Source organism: Cucurbita moschata, unplaced genomic scaffold (assembly GCF_002738365.1).
Source record: "Cucurbita moschata cultivar Rifu unplaced genomic scaffold, Cmos_1.0 Cmo_Scf00013, whole genome shotgun sequence".
NCBI lineage: Eukaryota > Viridiplantae > Streptophyta > Magnoliopsida > Cucurbitales > Cucurbitaceae > Cucurbita > Cucurbita moschata.
In genome coordinates, this window is record NW_019268529.1 from 570,945 (window position 1) to 585,991 (window position 15,047).

Genomic DNA, 15,047 nt, shown 5'->3' on the forward strand with positions numbered 1-15,047 from the left:
TTTTTTTTTTTTTTTTTTTTTTTTTTTTTTTTTTTTTTTTGTCGTTGTTGGAATTAGGGTGTTGTTGTTTGTGTTGTTGAATGCAGAGAATGATGATGCATTGCCTGGATTCTGTGAGTACAGCTTTGATCAGTTAAGAGCTGCTACTTCGGGATTTTCTTCGGAGAACATTGTTTCTGAGCATGGTGAGAAAGCGCCCAATGTGGTTTATAGAGGCAAGCTTGATGACGACCGAGTGATCGCTGTGAAGCGCTTCAATAAGTCGGCCTGGCCCGATTCTCGCCAATTCCTAGTCCGTGATTTTGCTCTGATTTGATATTATGCATTGCCTTAATGTTACTGAGCTGTCTGAGTGTGCGTATTAATGTCTAAGCAGGAGCGTTTAAGGTGATTGTTAGTTGTGTTTTGGCTTTTCAGGATGAAGCTAGAGCCGTGGGGCAGCTAAGGAACCAGCGGTTGGCGAATTTGATCGGCTGCTGCTGCGAGGGCAATGAGAGATTACTAGTGGCTGAGTTCATGCCCAATGAAACTCTCTCCAGACACCTTTTTCACTGTAAATTTTCGTCTAGCCTTTTGCCCTCTTCCATTGACGCTAAATGAGTGTTTATGATGCTGAAAGTTATGGATTTCGCTTTTTCTTTTTGGTTGGTCTTTTATACTTTATATACATCGAAGTAAACTACACAAATAATCCTATCTTTGTTCGTGGTTGGAAAGCAAGCATGCAAGTGCACGCTTTTAGTTAATTTGATTACTTTTATGGTTGATTTTCTGTAGGGGAAACCCAGCCCATGAAATGGGCAATGAGGCTTCGAGTGGCATTATATTTAGCACAAGCTTTGGAGTACTGCAGTAGCAAGGGACGGGCCCTGTACCATGATCTTAATGCTTATAGAGTTCTCTTCGATCAGGTACATATTTCGTTCTTTTCAAGTGTTGGGACATATTTCATGGGCTGTTAGTAATTAGCTATACCCGACAGGATGGCAATCCCAGGCTCTCATGTTTTGGCCTTATGAAGAACAGCAGAGATGGAAAGAGCTATAGTACCAACCTGGCTTTCACCCCTCCTGAATATATGAGAACAGGTATTGAACATCTACTGATTAGACATGGTGTGTTCAAGTCATTCTTAAAGATTTGTTGGTAAAATTCTCTATATATATATATACATTTTTAGGTGCATTTCCTAATCACTCTGGGTATTATGCTAATTGTATAATATCCATTTGACAGGGAGAATATCGCCAGAAAGTGTTGTGTACAGCTTTGGCACTCTATTGCTTGACCTACTCAGTGGGAAGCATATTCCCCCAAGCCATGTAAATTGTTTCTTCCTTTAGAGGTTTCTCTGCATGTGAAAGTTTGGTTTGACTTTATCCTCAAATACAAAAACTTTATCTTATACAAAAACTTGTGATTCTGGAAATCTAGCCTCAATAACTTGGCTGCGGCTCTGACTAATTACCAGCATTTTAAAGAACATTATGTTATTGTTGGAGAGGAGTCCCACGTCGGCTAATCAAGGGGTTGACCATGAGTTTATAATTATGGAATACATCTCTATTGATTGGTGTTAGGCCTTTTGGGGAAACCAAAATCAAAGCCATGAGAGCTTATGCTCAAAGTGGATAATGTCATACCATTGTGGAGAATTGTGGTTCCTAACATATTGCACTCGGCTATCTTTAGTTATTATTTAAGCTTTTGCATTCTTGAATTAGGGAACTTCATGTTGAATTTTAACCAAGTTCACTTCTCTCAGGCACTGGATCTTATCCGTGGAAAAAATTTTCTGATGCTGATGGACTCATGTTTAGAGGGTCATTTCTCTAATGACGATGGAACTGAATTAGTGAGGTTGGCTTCAAGATGTTTACAATATGAACTTCGTGAGAGGCCAAATGTCAAGTCACTTGTAATTGCTCTCACAGTTCTTCAGAAAGAAACCGAGGTACAACCACCCGTTTGATTAGATGTCCTGATATTAACTATCCATAAAAGTCGTGCTAGTTAGCATAGTCTGTAAAAGATGCTATGTTTGATACTGTACGCAACATAATATAGGCCACAGTCCAGTAATATTCTATACAGCCGGTTGGCAATAATGCAGAAAAAAGAGAATCGTCCAAATTTATACAGTTCTTTGTCTTTCCACTGGTCTATGTCAGGTTCCTTCTCATGTTCTTATGGGAATTTCCCACGGGAATGCTTCCTCCAAGGAAATGTCATTATCACCTTTTGGGGAGGCTTGCTCAAGATCGGATCTTACTGCAATACATGAACTTTTGGAGAAGGCTGGATACAAGGATGATGAGGGAGTTGCAAATGAGGTTCGCAAATTCATCTATAAATTAAATTTTCTAAGATCAGAGATAATGGAGGCAACTTTATGTTCATTAGGAATTCTTTGATCATTCAAATGAACACGTTAAATTAGGCTATTTCGTTTTCTTGTCCATGCCAGTAAAATGCAGCTAGCTAATTTTTAGTGGCATAATTCCTCCTTTATTTATAGAACTGAAAAATCCTTTTAATAGCTTTTATGCTTTTCATTGCTCATCGCAGAGAATTTGCTTTATTTATCTTGCAGCTCTCTTTCCAAATGTGGACAAGCCAAATACAGGAAACACTCAATTCTAAAAAGCGTGGAGACTCAGCATTTCGAGCCAAAGACTTTGTAACTGCCATTGATTGCTACACGCAAGTACGTGATTAATTTTCAAAGATGGGTTACTTTGAAACCGTTTTTTTATCCTCCAAAACCTCACATAAATGCCAGTAAAAACTTATATTAGGATCTCAAATTCAATCATGGGCTCATGCACTCATAAGAACAAGTGAAAGGCCAGTAAAATTTGGGTTAAAATTGTTTGGAAGACTGATATTTACTGGCTCTATCGATATGTTTTGGTGGTCGGTTTTTTGACATTGATATGTTTTGGGTTTACAGTTCATAGATGGAGGAACCATGGTATCACCAACAGTATTTGCGAGACGTAGCTTGTGTTACTTGATGAGTGATATGCCTCAGGAGGCATTAGGAGATGCTATGCAAGCTCAAGTGGTATCACCAGATTGGCCAACAGCCTTGTATCTGCAAGCTGCAGCTCTGTTCATCCTTGGAATGGAAAATGATGCACAAGAAACTTTGAGAGATGGGACATCTCTGGAATCCAAAAAAGAAAGAACTTAAAAAGGAAAATGTATAGGTATTTCTCTTTAATTTAACATTATTCTTATATTTGTTCTTATGTCTTCTCGCCTTTACTGTTAAGTTTCTGCAACACCGAAAGGGTTTGATTACTAAACTTGTGAGTTGGTGTTGGTGCAAATTTATATTTTCTTTGCCCAACAAAGCTATCTGTGATTCTCTTCTGCTCCACATGTCAAATCTCTTGTTATATCCGTTATGTTCGAAGCAAAATGATCAGATTTTGCCACCATTTTAAAGGTTGGTTTGGAACGACGAAAAAAAGTTTTAAAATATTAAGAAAAAACAGTTTTTTTAGCTCTTAAACTAAACTTGGATGGTTAGACTGTACATCATGAACCTTGGCATTCGACCAAAAAATCATAAGGTCGAATTTCCACGTCATTTTCGAACTAAAAAAATAAGACTGCACGATTTTTTGAACCAAAGAATCATAAGTAGCTCAAATTGCAATTGTTAAACCCCGCTATACCAAAAAAAAAAGAAGACTGCACGATTGATCTACTTATCCTAAAAAAAAAGGGTTTTGAGAGGAAAATTGTCTTGTATATATATATTCTTTTATCCTCGGAGTAGTTTTTGAGGCATTTTAAGGCTTGATGTTTGAATCTTCGACCTATACGTTCTTAAACTATAATAAATAAATAAAAGTTACCATGTTAACAATTATATGTTAAACATTTCAGAGATGGGAAAAATTAGAGCCAATAGATCTCAGTTATCCTGAACCAGTTGAATTCTGAATCCATGTAAGCTGCCTATTCAATTCATCTTCAACATTCATTACAGTTTTTTCACAAACTGTTAGAACAGCTTTCTTTTTCATGGTCTTTTTCGTTAATCAAATGAAGTTTTTCTCACAAAATTACAGTTTTGAACAGTAACGTAAACATTTCAAACTACTTTTAGGGTAAAAAATATTGAACCGGAAGCCAACATGATGGAACATTATTCTTTTTAGACTTAATTTTGGCCAAAGTCCTAATCAGTGACGCACCGACTTAAGTTACTGTCACATCAACTTTTCATCTAATATTCTAATAAATTTCTAATTCAGCAAGTAATTTTAAACAAAAGAACATGTTCATGAGTTTTTTTTTTTATGTTCGTCTCACGGCAGGACGAAGATCACAGATTAACAAATACCAACTAGATTCTTCAACCTATTTAACATAAAAATCCAGTAGTAACTGAGAATAGGAAACAAGTTCTAACTTACACATAGTTCGGGATGATTGATCTTTCTTTATCTCCGAAACAAGCAAAGCTCAAAATGCTCCTCATATGATGGCGTTAGGAAACCTGACTACATTTAAGGACTGCTAATATAGAGAGAATTAGAACTCTGTGAACCTGGAAATAAGGTAGGCCAAAAAGAATCAGCAGCTTAAATTTCTCTGCAGTCTCATGAACTTTGAACCTCAGCTGATGGGTTGCTTTCTCCCAAATTCGTCATTGTGGTTGGTTCGTTCTCTAATGATCTTGGCAAGCTTGGGATATACTTCCAACAGCGCTTGTGAACTCCACTGATCTTCTTTGGAGCTTCAGCAATGGGCGCACCTGGAACCAATTTTTGTCAACCTCCGTCGTCGATGGAAGTAACTTGCACAAAGCAACAATAACTGTAACGACCTAGATCCACCACTAGCAGATATTGTTCTCTTTGGGTTTTCCCTTTCAGGCTTTCCCTCAAGACTTTAAAATACGTTTGCTAGGAGAAGGTTTCCACACCCTTATAAATGGTGTTTTGTTCTCCTCCCCAACCAATGTGGGACATCACAATTTGGGGGCGGTCCCACATCAATTGAAGGAAGGAAAGAGTGCCAGCAAGAACGTTGGGCCCCGAAGGGGGTTGGATTGTGATGTCCCACATTGGTTGGGGAGGAGAACAAACCACCATTTATAAGGGTGTGGAAACTTTCCCCTAGCAGATGTGTTTTAAAGTCTTGAGGGGAAGCCCGAAAGGCAAAGCCCAAAGAGGACAATATCAGCTAGCGGTGGATCTAGGCCGATACAATAACATACAGAAATACAAGTTTGTAGATACCCAAATTTTAATATTCATTTGTAAGTAACATAATGGTTGGCTATGTCGATTGCTAAGTCTAGAGTCGCCTTGTTAGAGACTTCAAAAGGGACCAAATCTAGAGGCCTAAAGGGCAAACGTGCTAAACCAAACTCCATCTTAAGCCTTTCAGGGACTCATGTCTCTAAACTTGAATGCTTGGAGACTATTCATAAAAGAATAAAGAACTAAATTGTCATGAAGTATAATCCTATATACCAGGCATGAAGATTAGTAAACAGTGAACTAACTATAACGTTCTAACTGTTATCTTTCCCAATCACGCATCTAAATTAGCTAGAAAGCATGAACTCTTGATGTCATCGTCCCAAATTATAGAATTTAGCCTAGGCACAAAGATCATGTAAGAGATTCTAAGTATGTATGAATTCTCATTCTTCTAAACAAATATTCGAACAAAATCCCAGCAACGTAATAAAAACAAAAATGAAATTCCAACAACGATTAAGGAACTAAATTTAGTGATATAGAAACTCTAACCATTTTTATGAGCGATGCCCCAAGCCTTGCCATGCGTGCCATTCTGTAGAGACAGTCAAAGGAAAAGCTTAAACCCTGAATCCTAATGTCCCGAAAGTAAACAGATTGTTAAGCTTCCTGTTTGATTATCAATAGTTAGAGGGAAATGTCAAACGCCTCCAAACTCTAAAATTCTATGAAGTTCAGCAAATGCTTAAAGAAACTACACAATCCCGCTTAATTTTTCACCCGAATCACAACCTTTTAAACCCCTCAATCCGTCTATTTGATTAAATGCACATAAGAAATGATAACCACCAGCAGAAAATGTATATAGTTCATTTCCAAATTTTCTGAAGATTATAGAGGGAAAATAATCGCAAACGAACCAGCATCCAAATCCAAGAAACAAAACCAGATGGAGACAGACCTTATACAGATTAATCTTGGTGATCTGGTACGATATTTCATCCCAGTGACCCTTGGCGACATGGTATCCTACTCCCCAATTGGGTAAAAACTGAATTACTTCGAACAGGTTCTTCTTCTTCTTCCTCCGCTTGTTTTTACTCGCAGCAGCCGAGGCACTGGGATCCGAAGAAGAGGTTGACAGCGTAGAAGTGCTGAAGTTTCTGATAAAGCTCGAAGCTAGCCTGGAGAAATCTAGGGCTCGACTGATCGTAGTTCTGTTGGCGACAGCCATTGGCGTCTCTCTCTCTAGGTTTGGTTGCTCCTCTCCGGTACTAAGTGAAAATGGGGAGTTTTTGTATATTGCTTTTCTACCCTTTCAATTTACATATTTACAATTATAATCCCTTCCATTATATAAAATATTATTAAAAAAATAGATGAAGAGGAAGCGGGGAGATTTTTTTTTTCTATTAGTTGAATGAAGCTAGGGACGAGAATTATATTCACCGTCCCCAGCAATTTCATTTATAGGACTAACCCTGCTCGGAGTTATAAATAAAGATGGAGCAGATTGAGACTTCTTCCTACTAGCTAAACGAAGCTAGAGATGGGAATTATATTCTCCATTCTCGACAATTTTATTCATAGGTCGTGTCCATTTCATCTATAGAGCTGACCCTGCTCGGAATGCTCGGAATTATACAGAGATTATTTTTGCTTAAGTTTTTTTAATTCACCTTCTACAATTCAACTAAATAAATAAAATAAGGAGAGAAAATGTGTGCATAATAATTCAATTTTAGCTTTCATAAAAAAATGTGTAATTAAAAAAAGTTAAATGTAATAATTCAATTTTTTTTAATAACCGATATATACAAATTAATTAGATATACCAAATTAAATAAATGATAATAATTATTTATTTTCTCTTAATTGTAAATAATGTTAAGTAACCTTTCAATTAATTTTATTTATTATTTTAATATAATTTTGATATATTTCAAAGAATAATATATTTTTAGATATAAATTTTAAAATTGTATGTAAAAATGAAAATTTTCAATTAAAATTTATTTGTGGGTAAATATTTGGTATAATTTAAATGGTAAATTCTAGAATATGTTATTGATATTGAATGAAAGTCCATGTCAGCTAATTTAGGGAATAATTATTAGTTTATAATTATTGGTACGAAGTCATTTGAAGCAAAACATATAATTATCATTTTGGAGGGTCGTGTTCAACAGTTTTTGCATTTCCCCCATCAACAAGCTTTGATCGGACGTTTTCCCCAAATTTTCCTTTTACGGACATTTATCGTTACCATCTTCAATCTTCACGGAGCTCACTTGAAGGCCGAATTTTTGTTAAAGCTTATGGGAAATCTGTATCCAGGAACGTATCTTGAGCTTCCTTGAATTTCCTTTTACTGCAAATTTCATCTGGTTTCGATTAGAAAGTATGAACTTGTCGGTGAAGAACAACTACGAGAATCAAAGAATTTGTTGACTTCTGTCTCTACCTGATCGAGTTGAGAGCGATGGAGTTTGCTTCTCTGTTTAATTTCAGCATTCGGAAACCATATGAAGCTCTGTTTTGGATTTGTGCTGTTCTACTGGTGCAGAATAGTAAAGGCTCCTCGTCGGATTCCAACTATTTGATCGGACTTGGAAGCTACGATATCACTGGACCAGCGGCGGATGTTAACATGATGGGATATGCTAACATGGAACAAATTGCTGGTGGAGTTCATTTCAGATTGCGAGCTCGTACATTTATTGTCGCGGAGCCGCAGGGTGAGAGGGTGGTATTTGTTAATCTCGATGCTTGCATGGCCTCGCAGCTGGTGACAATCAAGGTGCTTCAGAGATTGAAGGAAAGGTATTTGAAATGTTTCCTTTCAATCTATAACTAAGTTAAGAAACTTGTTAGAAAAAACTGAAATAAAAATGTTGAGATATATGCTGTTCTTCTGATGAAATCCGTGTAGAAAGGGAAGGGGACATTGTTCGGAGTTTGGAGCCATTTCTAATGTCCTTCAATTTCAGGTATGGAGACCTTTACACCGAGAAAAATGTAGCCATTAGTGGAATACATACACATGCCGGACCAGGTGGTTATCTCCAGTACATTGTTTACATAGTGACATCTCTTGGATTTGTGCGACAGTCATTTGATGTTCTTGTAAATGGTATTGAGAACAGCATTATTCAAGCTCACGAGAATCTGCGCCCTGGCTCTATTTTCATAAACAAAGGTAAGGGATAGGACTCATTATCATTGCACTCGATTCAGTGGAAGTACTGCAATTTTCTTTCTTTCTCTTCATTGGGGATTTAATCTTATTGCAAAGAGATGCATATATTACCCTGATGATATAGAAATAGATTCTGAATGTTGGATAGAATGCTTTTGTTTATATTTAACAATATGGGATTTGATATGATGACTGCATGAAGAAAGTTATTGCAGATTGGTTCTCTTTGCAACTAAGAAAGATGAATTGCCTGTGGTTTTTTATTGTTCAACTTGCAGGAGAGCTTTTAGATGCAGGTGTGAACCGCAGCCCTAGTGCATATCTCAATAACCCTGCAGAAGAGCGCCAGAAATATGACTACAATGTTGACAAGGAGATGACCCTATTGAAATTTGTGGATCTAGAATGGGGTCCTATTGGTAGCTTTAATTGGTTTGCGACTCATGGAACTTCTCTGAGTCGTACAAACTCATTGATTAGTGGGGATAACAAAGGTGCTGCTGCACGATTCATGGAGGATTGGTTTGAGAAAAAATGTGGGATTGCCTCAGATCTTGATATATCTGTAGAGGACACAATCCCTCGAAGGGTCTCAAACATAATACCTGACCTTTTCATCAATCGTAAGTTTTTTTTTTTTACGAGCTTTACGTCAAAGTGCTGGTCATATGGTTCAACTCTCAAAAAACTGATAGCTAGGGAAGGTAGTGTGGATGTTGTTTAGTATGGATACAACTATAGTTCTATCATTGCTGTAGCTGCTTGTCCATAATTCTTTATCAAAGAGCTCAGACATATCTTTATATCAAGTGAACTCAAAAAAAGAAAAGGTCGGCGTATCAACTCTTGGATAATTTCCTTATCAATGTTTAGTGGATGCAATACTAATATGATTTTGGATACGCTTGAAACAAATATTTTTAATTCGTAACTTTTTTCCTCTGATACTCTATTTATAGGAACATCACGTACGGGACTGGGTCTACTCTCTTGCCCGAGTTTATATTTCCAGTAAAAACCCTATTAGCCAGCTTCCCATACCAATACCTTCATTCCAATATTCTATATCTCAATCAGCGAATTAAAAAAATGTTCATTAAAATGATAAATCACATAAAATTCCAAACCATCTTAAAACAATATCCAAAACATTATTCCACAACTTTTTGTGGCATGCACTAGTTCAACTTTTGTCAATTTCTTCAGTCCTCTTCTGGTTAACATGATTGCCAAAAGTAAAATATTGGTACGACTGAGATATTTGGTAGAGTACTCTATGATTTACATGATATGATCAGCTTCTGGGATTCACTGAAGTACTGACCAGTATAGAATAGTTTTTAACTGCAGATGGAGGTGTAATATATTTAAATTAGTCTAGTTATCAATTCAAATGTCAGTTATGCATCTGGCATATGGTTTTGATGACAGAATACTTGGTCAAGCTGCATACATGGAGCAGATACTTGTAAAGTCAATACAGTAAAAAAAAAAAAAAAAAAGTTCTCTTGTAGACAAACTATGAAAGAGGAAACATATCATTCTCAATTTCCTGGTATTTTCTGACACAGATCACGAGTTACTTGAGCTTGCTGCATCTTTCCAATCTCCTTCTGGTAGACCAGCAACCAGGATTCTAAGTTCTTCAAGGCGTGTCAGGGGTGCCCTCAGGAATGCTGATAAACCTCAATTTGTGTCAGCATTTTGTCAATCAAATTGCGGTGATGTTAGCCCAAATGTTCTTGGTGCCTTCTGTATAGATACTGGACTTCCATGTGATTTCAATCACAGTACCTGTGGTGGGAAGAATGAGTTATGCTATGGCCGGGGACCAGGGTAAGTGTCCTGCACTTGAAGATCCTTATTAATTTCAGAGAAGCTATAAGTAAATTTTGACATCAACATGCCAGTTATCCTGATGAATTCGAAAGCACACGGATCATAGGAGAGAGACAATTCAGAAAAGCAGTTGAGCTGTTCAGTAATGCACCAGAGCAGTTAAAGGGAAAGGTTGACTTCCGACACACATATGTAGACTTCTCTAAGCTTGAGGTGACTCTTGAACGTGGAGGAACTACTGAAGTGGTACAAACATGTCCTGCTGCAATGGGGTACTCATTTGCTGCTGGAACCACTGATGGACCCGGTGCCTTTGATTTTGAGCAAGGAGATGACAAGGTAATAATGACATTAATTGGTAGTTATTACAGTATGAATGATTCCATCTTATGGACTCTCACCATCCTTCTTTACCTCAATGATGTTAATTTATCAGGGAAATCCTTTTTGGAGGATCATACGTAACTTTTTAAAGACACCAAAGAAGGAACAAGTTGATTGTCAGCGGCCAAAGCCCATCTTACTGGATACTGGTGAAATGACAAAACCATATGATTGGGCTGTAAGTTCCAATTACATGCGTGTAATAAACTGTCCATAGGAATGATAAATTGTTTTGCCCCATTATAGTCTGTCTTTCTAAAATTTTCTAGTACTTATTTTCTTAAACAAGAAATAACTTCTCATTGATATAATGAAAAAGGAAAAAATGATCAAGGTTACAAACTCATGAAGGGAGTGAAAATAGGAGAGAGAAAATAAAAAATCAAGAACTTAGAACTTAGAAAATACTTATCCACATCAATGACTATGTCCATGTATTATGAAATTAACTTTCATTATTTCTACAGCCGTCAATACTTCCCATCCAAATCCTCCGAGTGGGGCAGCTTATCATTCTAGGAGTACCTGGAGGTAGTAGCTTTCTTTATTGCTCTACTTTCTCTACCAGTTTATGCACTTTGCACATATATTGGGAGAGTCGCCTTCGTTTTCCATGCTTATCATTCTTGGGGCAGCTTATCATGCTTGTTGAAGTTTTTAGTTTTTTTCATATTGACGGATTTGTATGCAATTGTGTGTGCAAACCTGAAGCTTGGCTGGAATAAGTAGGCCATACTTCTGCATGTGTTATTTTGTCTAAAGTGCTTAGGTATACAATGTAGCTGCAAGGAAGCCCTTAATTGGCTTGATGTGGTTTGGAGAAGGTGACTATCGGGAACATTCAGTTTATATTTCTCCATCATTATGAATAGAAAGTCCCAAGAAAATATCATCCTTCTTAAGTGAATTACCCTCTCCCCCTTTTCTGATCCTCCTCAACTCATAAATTCTTTGAGAAAGCCTTGGTTTTCCGTTGCAAAATTTGCAATCTGTGGATGTATTTGAATTTTACCTTATGAGGGAATCCAAGGAATGGAAAAATTCTGAAACCCAGCTGTGGAGATTTTCATGAAAATTTTTTAGCTGGAAAGAAAGTGACAAATTTTTCAGAATAATGGAAGACAATGGGAACTATGTGAAGACATTTGAGACCTCGTAATTTTTATTGCTTATGGATTACCTTACAACACCTCCCCCCCTGTTGGCTGCAGAAAGTAACTTTATTTCTCCTAGTAATTTCGTTTAACCATTGATATTGCCTTTTTCTCTGATCACTTCGTTTCCATTCTCTAAGCTTCATGTCTTCGCATGAAAAGTTCATGTGATCTTTTCTAGAATAATTTTCCATCTGCTTACAGAATTCCAAAAAGTTCATAATTTCACTGTCATGTTGTCGCTTTCACTCTGAAGTCTGATATCTGTTAGAACTCTTTTGCTGCCAGAATTTACGACAATGGCTGGGAGGCGCCTTCGTGATGCTGTGAAAACAGTGCTAACGGATGGAAGTAAAAGTGAATTGAGTGGTGACGTTCATGTTGTTATTGCGGGATTAACAAATTCTTACTCACAGTATGTCACCACTTTTGAAGAGTTCCAAGTTCAGAGATATGAGGTCAGTTCTCCATGTAGAGGCTAAACAGTTGCATGTGGAATTGATTTTCAGGCAATTTAGGAGATCCTTTCATAGTGGAGAAATATTTAGTCACAGTAAAAAAAAAAATAGTAGATAGAAGAGTGCTTGCAAGTTAACTCAATAGTATGGTTGCAAATGCTGAGAATCATCATTATCATTACTTTTATCTTATACCTGCCAAAAAAAAAAAAAAAAATTGAGAGGAAATAAAAATGCTCAATCTTCTCCTTTTTCTTTCAAGTTCATTAGTTGTTTTATGAATCTGTGAATACCTACTCTTTAATTCTTTCAAGTTTATTGGTTGTTTTATGAATCCGACAGCTTTTATTTTATCTATAAGCCTGAGACTTGTAAATGCTGTAAATCTTGATACTGCTATTTAGAATTCCGCATGAACACGTCTTATTGTTGAAGTACTAATGGATTCTTCTGCATTTCCTCTCTTAGCTCTTAGGATAATAAAAAGAACAAACAACTTAGAGACATAAAGAAGTGTAGAAGACAGAATGTTCTTTGGTGATGCTGTAGCATGAATTTTGTATTTTCTAACTTACCGACACAAAATCTTGGTTTTCAGGGTGCCTCTACATTATACGGTCCTCATACTCTAAATGCCTACATTCAAGAGTTTAAGAAGCTTGCCCATGCGCTCATAGATGGCCAAGCAGTTGGTGCAGGGCCACAACCTCCAGATTTACTGAATAAGCAGATAAGCCTACTGCCGCCTGTTGTGATGGATGCAACTCCTCGTTCAGTAAAATTTGGGGATGTAAAATCTGATGTTCCCAAGAATTCCACCTTCAATAGAGGTGATATGGTGACAGTTACCTTTTGGTCAGCCTGTCCTCGGAACGATCTCATGACTGAAGGTACATATGCATTGGTGGAGGTTCTTCATGACAAAAAGCTGTGGGTTCCAGCCTACGACGACGACGATTTCTGCCTGCGTTTTAAGTGGTCGAGACCGTTCAAGCTTAGCAGTAAAAGCTATGCAACCATAGAATGGAGAATCCCTAAAACTGCAACTCCAGGAGTTTACAGAATAACACACTTTGGGGCAGCAAAAGTACTTTTTGGATCGATCAACCATTTCACAGGCTCATCTACTGCTTTTGGTGTAGTGTAGGAAATGTACAAAGGTACGCAGGTTATCAATGTTCGTCTTCTAGATCCAAATCCAAGTTGCTTTACAAGTTTACATCTGGGACTATCTTACAGAAAAACACAACTAACATGGGAAATGTATTCGGTATATTACAGTTTCTGAATCTGGACGGTTCACATTAGAATTTCGACCTTAAAGAAAGAAATACATGTCAATTACTACTTAACTATGTTCATGTTGATAAGTGTTATTCTAAAGATGATTTCGACCTTAAAGAAAGAAATACATGTCAATTACTACTTAACTATGTTCATGTTGATAGGTGTTATTCTAAAGATGATATCGAAAGGTTTGGGACGGTTGTCCTAGAAATTTTCATGTGCTTTGGGTCTGCCTAGGAATTCAAGGGGTTAGCATCTTCTAATCTTCCTCGTGATCATATGAAAATGCACAAAGAGAAAACCTCTGGCATTCACATGATCCAAGCAGTCATTTGTGAATTTATTTTCATCCCTTTCAGAAAACTTATTCATATGGTTTTGCTTTTACCCTATGAGAGCCTATGTGATGCGACCTTTGAAGCTAAATTAAAAATCAATCAAAGGTGTACATTGAACCCGCCCATCCGAACTTACCCAACTCGAATTATAGGAGTTGAGTTGGGTTGGACTAGCATTTTGGGTTGGGTTCGATTAATTTTCTGAAATTGAATAAATTTGGTTAAGGTATCGAGTTCATTAAGTTGATTCAAACCAAACAAAATTTTATAAAATATATTAAGATAACTTGTGTATTTGTGCGAGATGGAGCTCTTATAGCTTATGGCTAGAGGCATAGGGGCCGATAACAAGCATAGTTTATGGCTAGAGGCATGGGGCCCGAGAATAGTAAGGATAACAAGCATGAACCCACCAAGCGAGGAGCGGGCAAGGGCTTGGTATGACTAGGCAAATTTCTTTTTTATTGAAAATTAAGAGAGGACCGAAGTTGAAGGAGGAGAATCATATGAATCCTCCTTAATTCATGAAGCCCAAAATTGACGTTTTAATACCGATTTTCTGGTAATTATGTGGTATTTTAATTCTAAAGTGTGCAGGTTTGAATCTAGTTATATACATTATTTTTTCTATTATTTTGTTTAGTTTCTATATGAGAAAGCAAATATCATTTTCTATTTTATGAACTTTAAATGACAAAAAAGTATCTCATTATTTGATACAATTATATTATTTTTAAACACATTATTTTATAATATGAATAGACTAACAAACCATTAAATAATTAAATGGTCTTACAAAATCTCTTGAAAATAGCGGGATTTCGACCGAACATTTATTGTCTAATAGAAACATTCCTATTAAATTTCCTTATTCTAAAACCCTATAATAAATGTCTTGACAAGCTTTTACTCCCAAAGTTACTTTTGGTGTCTGAGTGTGCCTGGGAGAACGAAAAATCAAGAGCGTCTGAAGGGAAATCGAGGGGTTGGTTCATTGGGTATTTTGAGGGCCACTCGGAAAGTTGTGTTGCTGTTTTCGGAGGAAGAGTTTGAACGGAAGCAAGGTATTGACGTCGAGGACGCTGCGAGATCGGCGGGAACGGAGGAGACTGCGTCGTCATCGTCGGCGCAGATCGATTAGGGTTTTCGTTGTTTATCAG

The 15,047-nt window shown here is 37.0% G+C and overlaps 3 protein-coding genes across 3 annotated transcripts in view; 2 read left to right on the plus strand and 1 right to left on the minus strand.

Moving 5' to 3' along the window:
- LOC111451447 (probable serine/threonine-protein kinase BSK3) overlaps positions 1–3,385 on the plus strand; it is a 4,338-nt gene extending 953 nt beyond the window's left edge. The window contains exons 2-10 of the mRNA XM_023091878.1: positions 87–292; positions 418–553; positions 778–911; positions 983–1,088; positions 1,237–1,322; positions 1,766–1,954; positions 2,172–2,333; positions 2,594–2,707; positions 2,954–3,385. Of these exons, the coding sequence (XP_022947646.1) occupies positions 87–292; positions 418–553; positions 778–911; positions 983–1,088; positions 1,237–1,322; positions 1,766–1,954; positions 2,172–2,333; positions 2,594–2,707; positions 2,954–3,196 (1,376 nt within the window). The 3' untranslated portion in view covers positions 3,197–3,385. The remainder of the gene's footprint in view (positions 1–86; positions 293–417; positions 554–777; positions 912–982; positions 1,089–1,236; positions 1,323–1,765; positions 1,955–2,171; positions 2,334–2,593; positions 2,708–2,953) is intronic.
- Positions 3,386–4,349: 964 nt separating this feature from the next.
- On the minus strand, positions 4,350–6,537 carry LOC111451448. Its single transcript, XM_023091879.1, has 3 exons — positions 6,190–6,537; positions 5,781–5,823; positions 4,350–4,774 (listed from the first exon to the last, which is right to left on the minus strand). The coding sequence occupies exons 1-3, from the start codon at positions 6,460–6,462 to the stop codon at positions 4,620–4,622; spliced, it is 471 nt and encodes a 156-aa protein (XP_022947647.1). The 5' UTR covers positions 6,463–6,537; the 3' UTR covers positions 4,350–4,619.
- Positions 6,538–7,411: 874 nt separating this feature from the next.
- On the plus strand, positions 7,412–13,627 carry LOC111451504 (neutral ceramidase 1-like). The gene is made up of 9 exons (XM_023091962.1): positions 7,412–8,051; positions 8,219–8,427; positions 8,706–9,050; positions 9,999–10,263; positions 10,338–10,605; positions 10,703–10,828; positions 11,118–11,181; positions 12,093–12,262; positions 12,861–13,627. Exons 1-9 carry the CDS (start codon positions 7,711–7,713, stop codon positions 13,407–13,409), a joined length of 2,337 nt encoding a protein of 778 aa, XP_022947730.1. The 5' UTR covers positions 7,412–7,710; the 3' UTR covers positions 13,410–13,627.
- Positions 13,628–15,047: the final 1,420 nt, after the last annotated feature.

What these genes read in the sequence shown, in the direction of transcription:
- LOC111451504 (XM_023091962.1), top strand. Translation starts at nt 7,711, where the DNA reads ATGGAGTTTGCTTCTCTGTTTAATTTCAGCATTCGGAAACCATATGAA. An exon ending in ACCTGACCTTTTCATCAATC is followed by an intron (nt 9,051 to 9,998) that starts GTAAGTTTTTTT and finishes TTTCTGACACAG; the next exon opens with ATCACGAGTTACTTGAGCTT. An exon ending in CATTCTAGGAGTACCTGGAG is followed by an intron (nt 11,182 to 12,092) that starts GTAGTAGCTTTC and finishes TTTTGCTGCCAG; the next exon opens with AATTTACGACAATGGCTGGG.
- LOC111451448 (XM_023091879.1), bottom strand. Translation starts at nt 6,462, where the DNA reads ATGGCTGTCGCCAACAGAACTACGATCAGTCGAGCCCTAGATTTCTCC. An exon ending in CCAAGATTAATCTGTATAAG is followed by an intron (nt 5,824 to 6,189) that starts GTCTGTCTCCAT and finishes CTGTCTCTACAG; the next exon opens with AATGGCACGCATGGCAAGGC. An exon ending in GGGCATCGCTCATAAAAATG is followed by an intron (nt 4,775 to 5,780) that starts GTTAGAGTTTCT and finishes AATTGGTTCCAG; the next exon opens with GTGCGCCCATTGCTGAAGCT.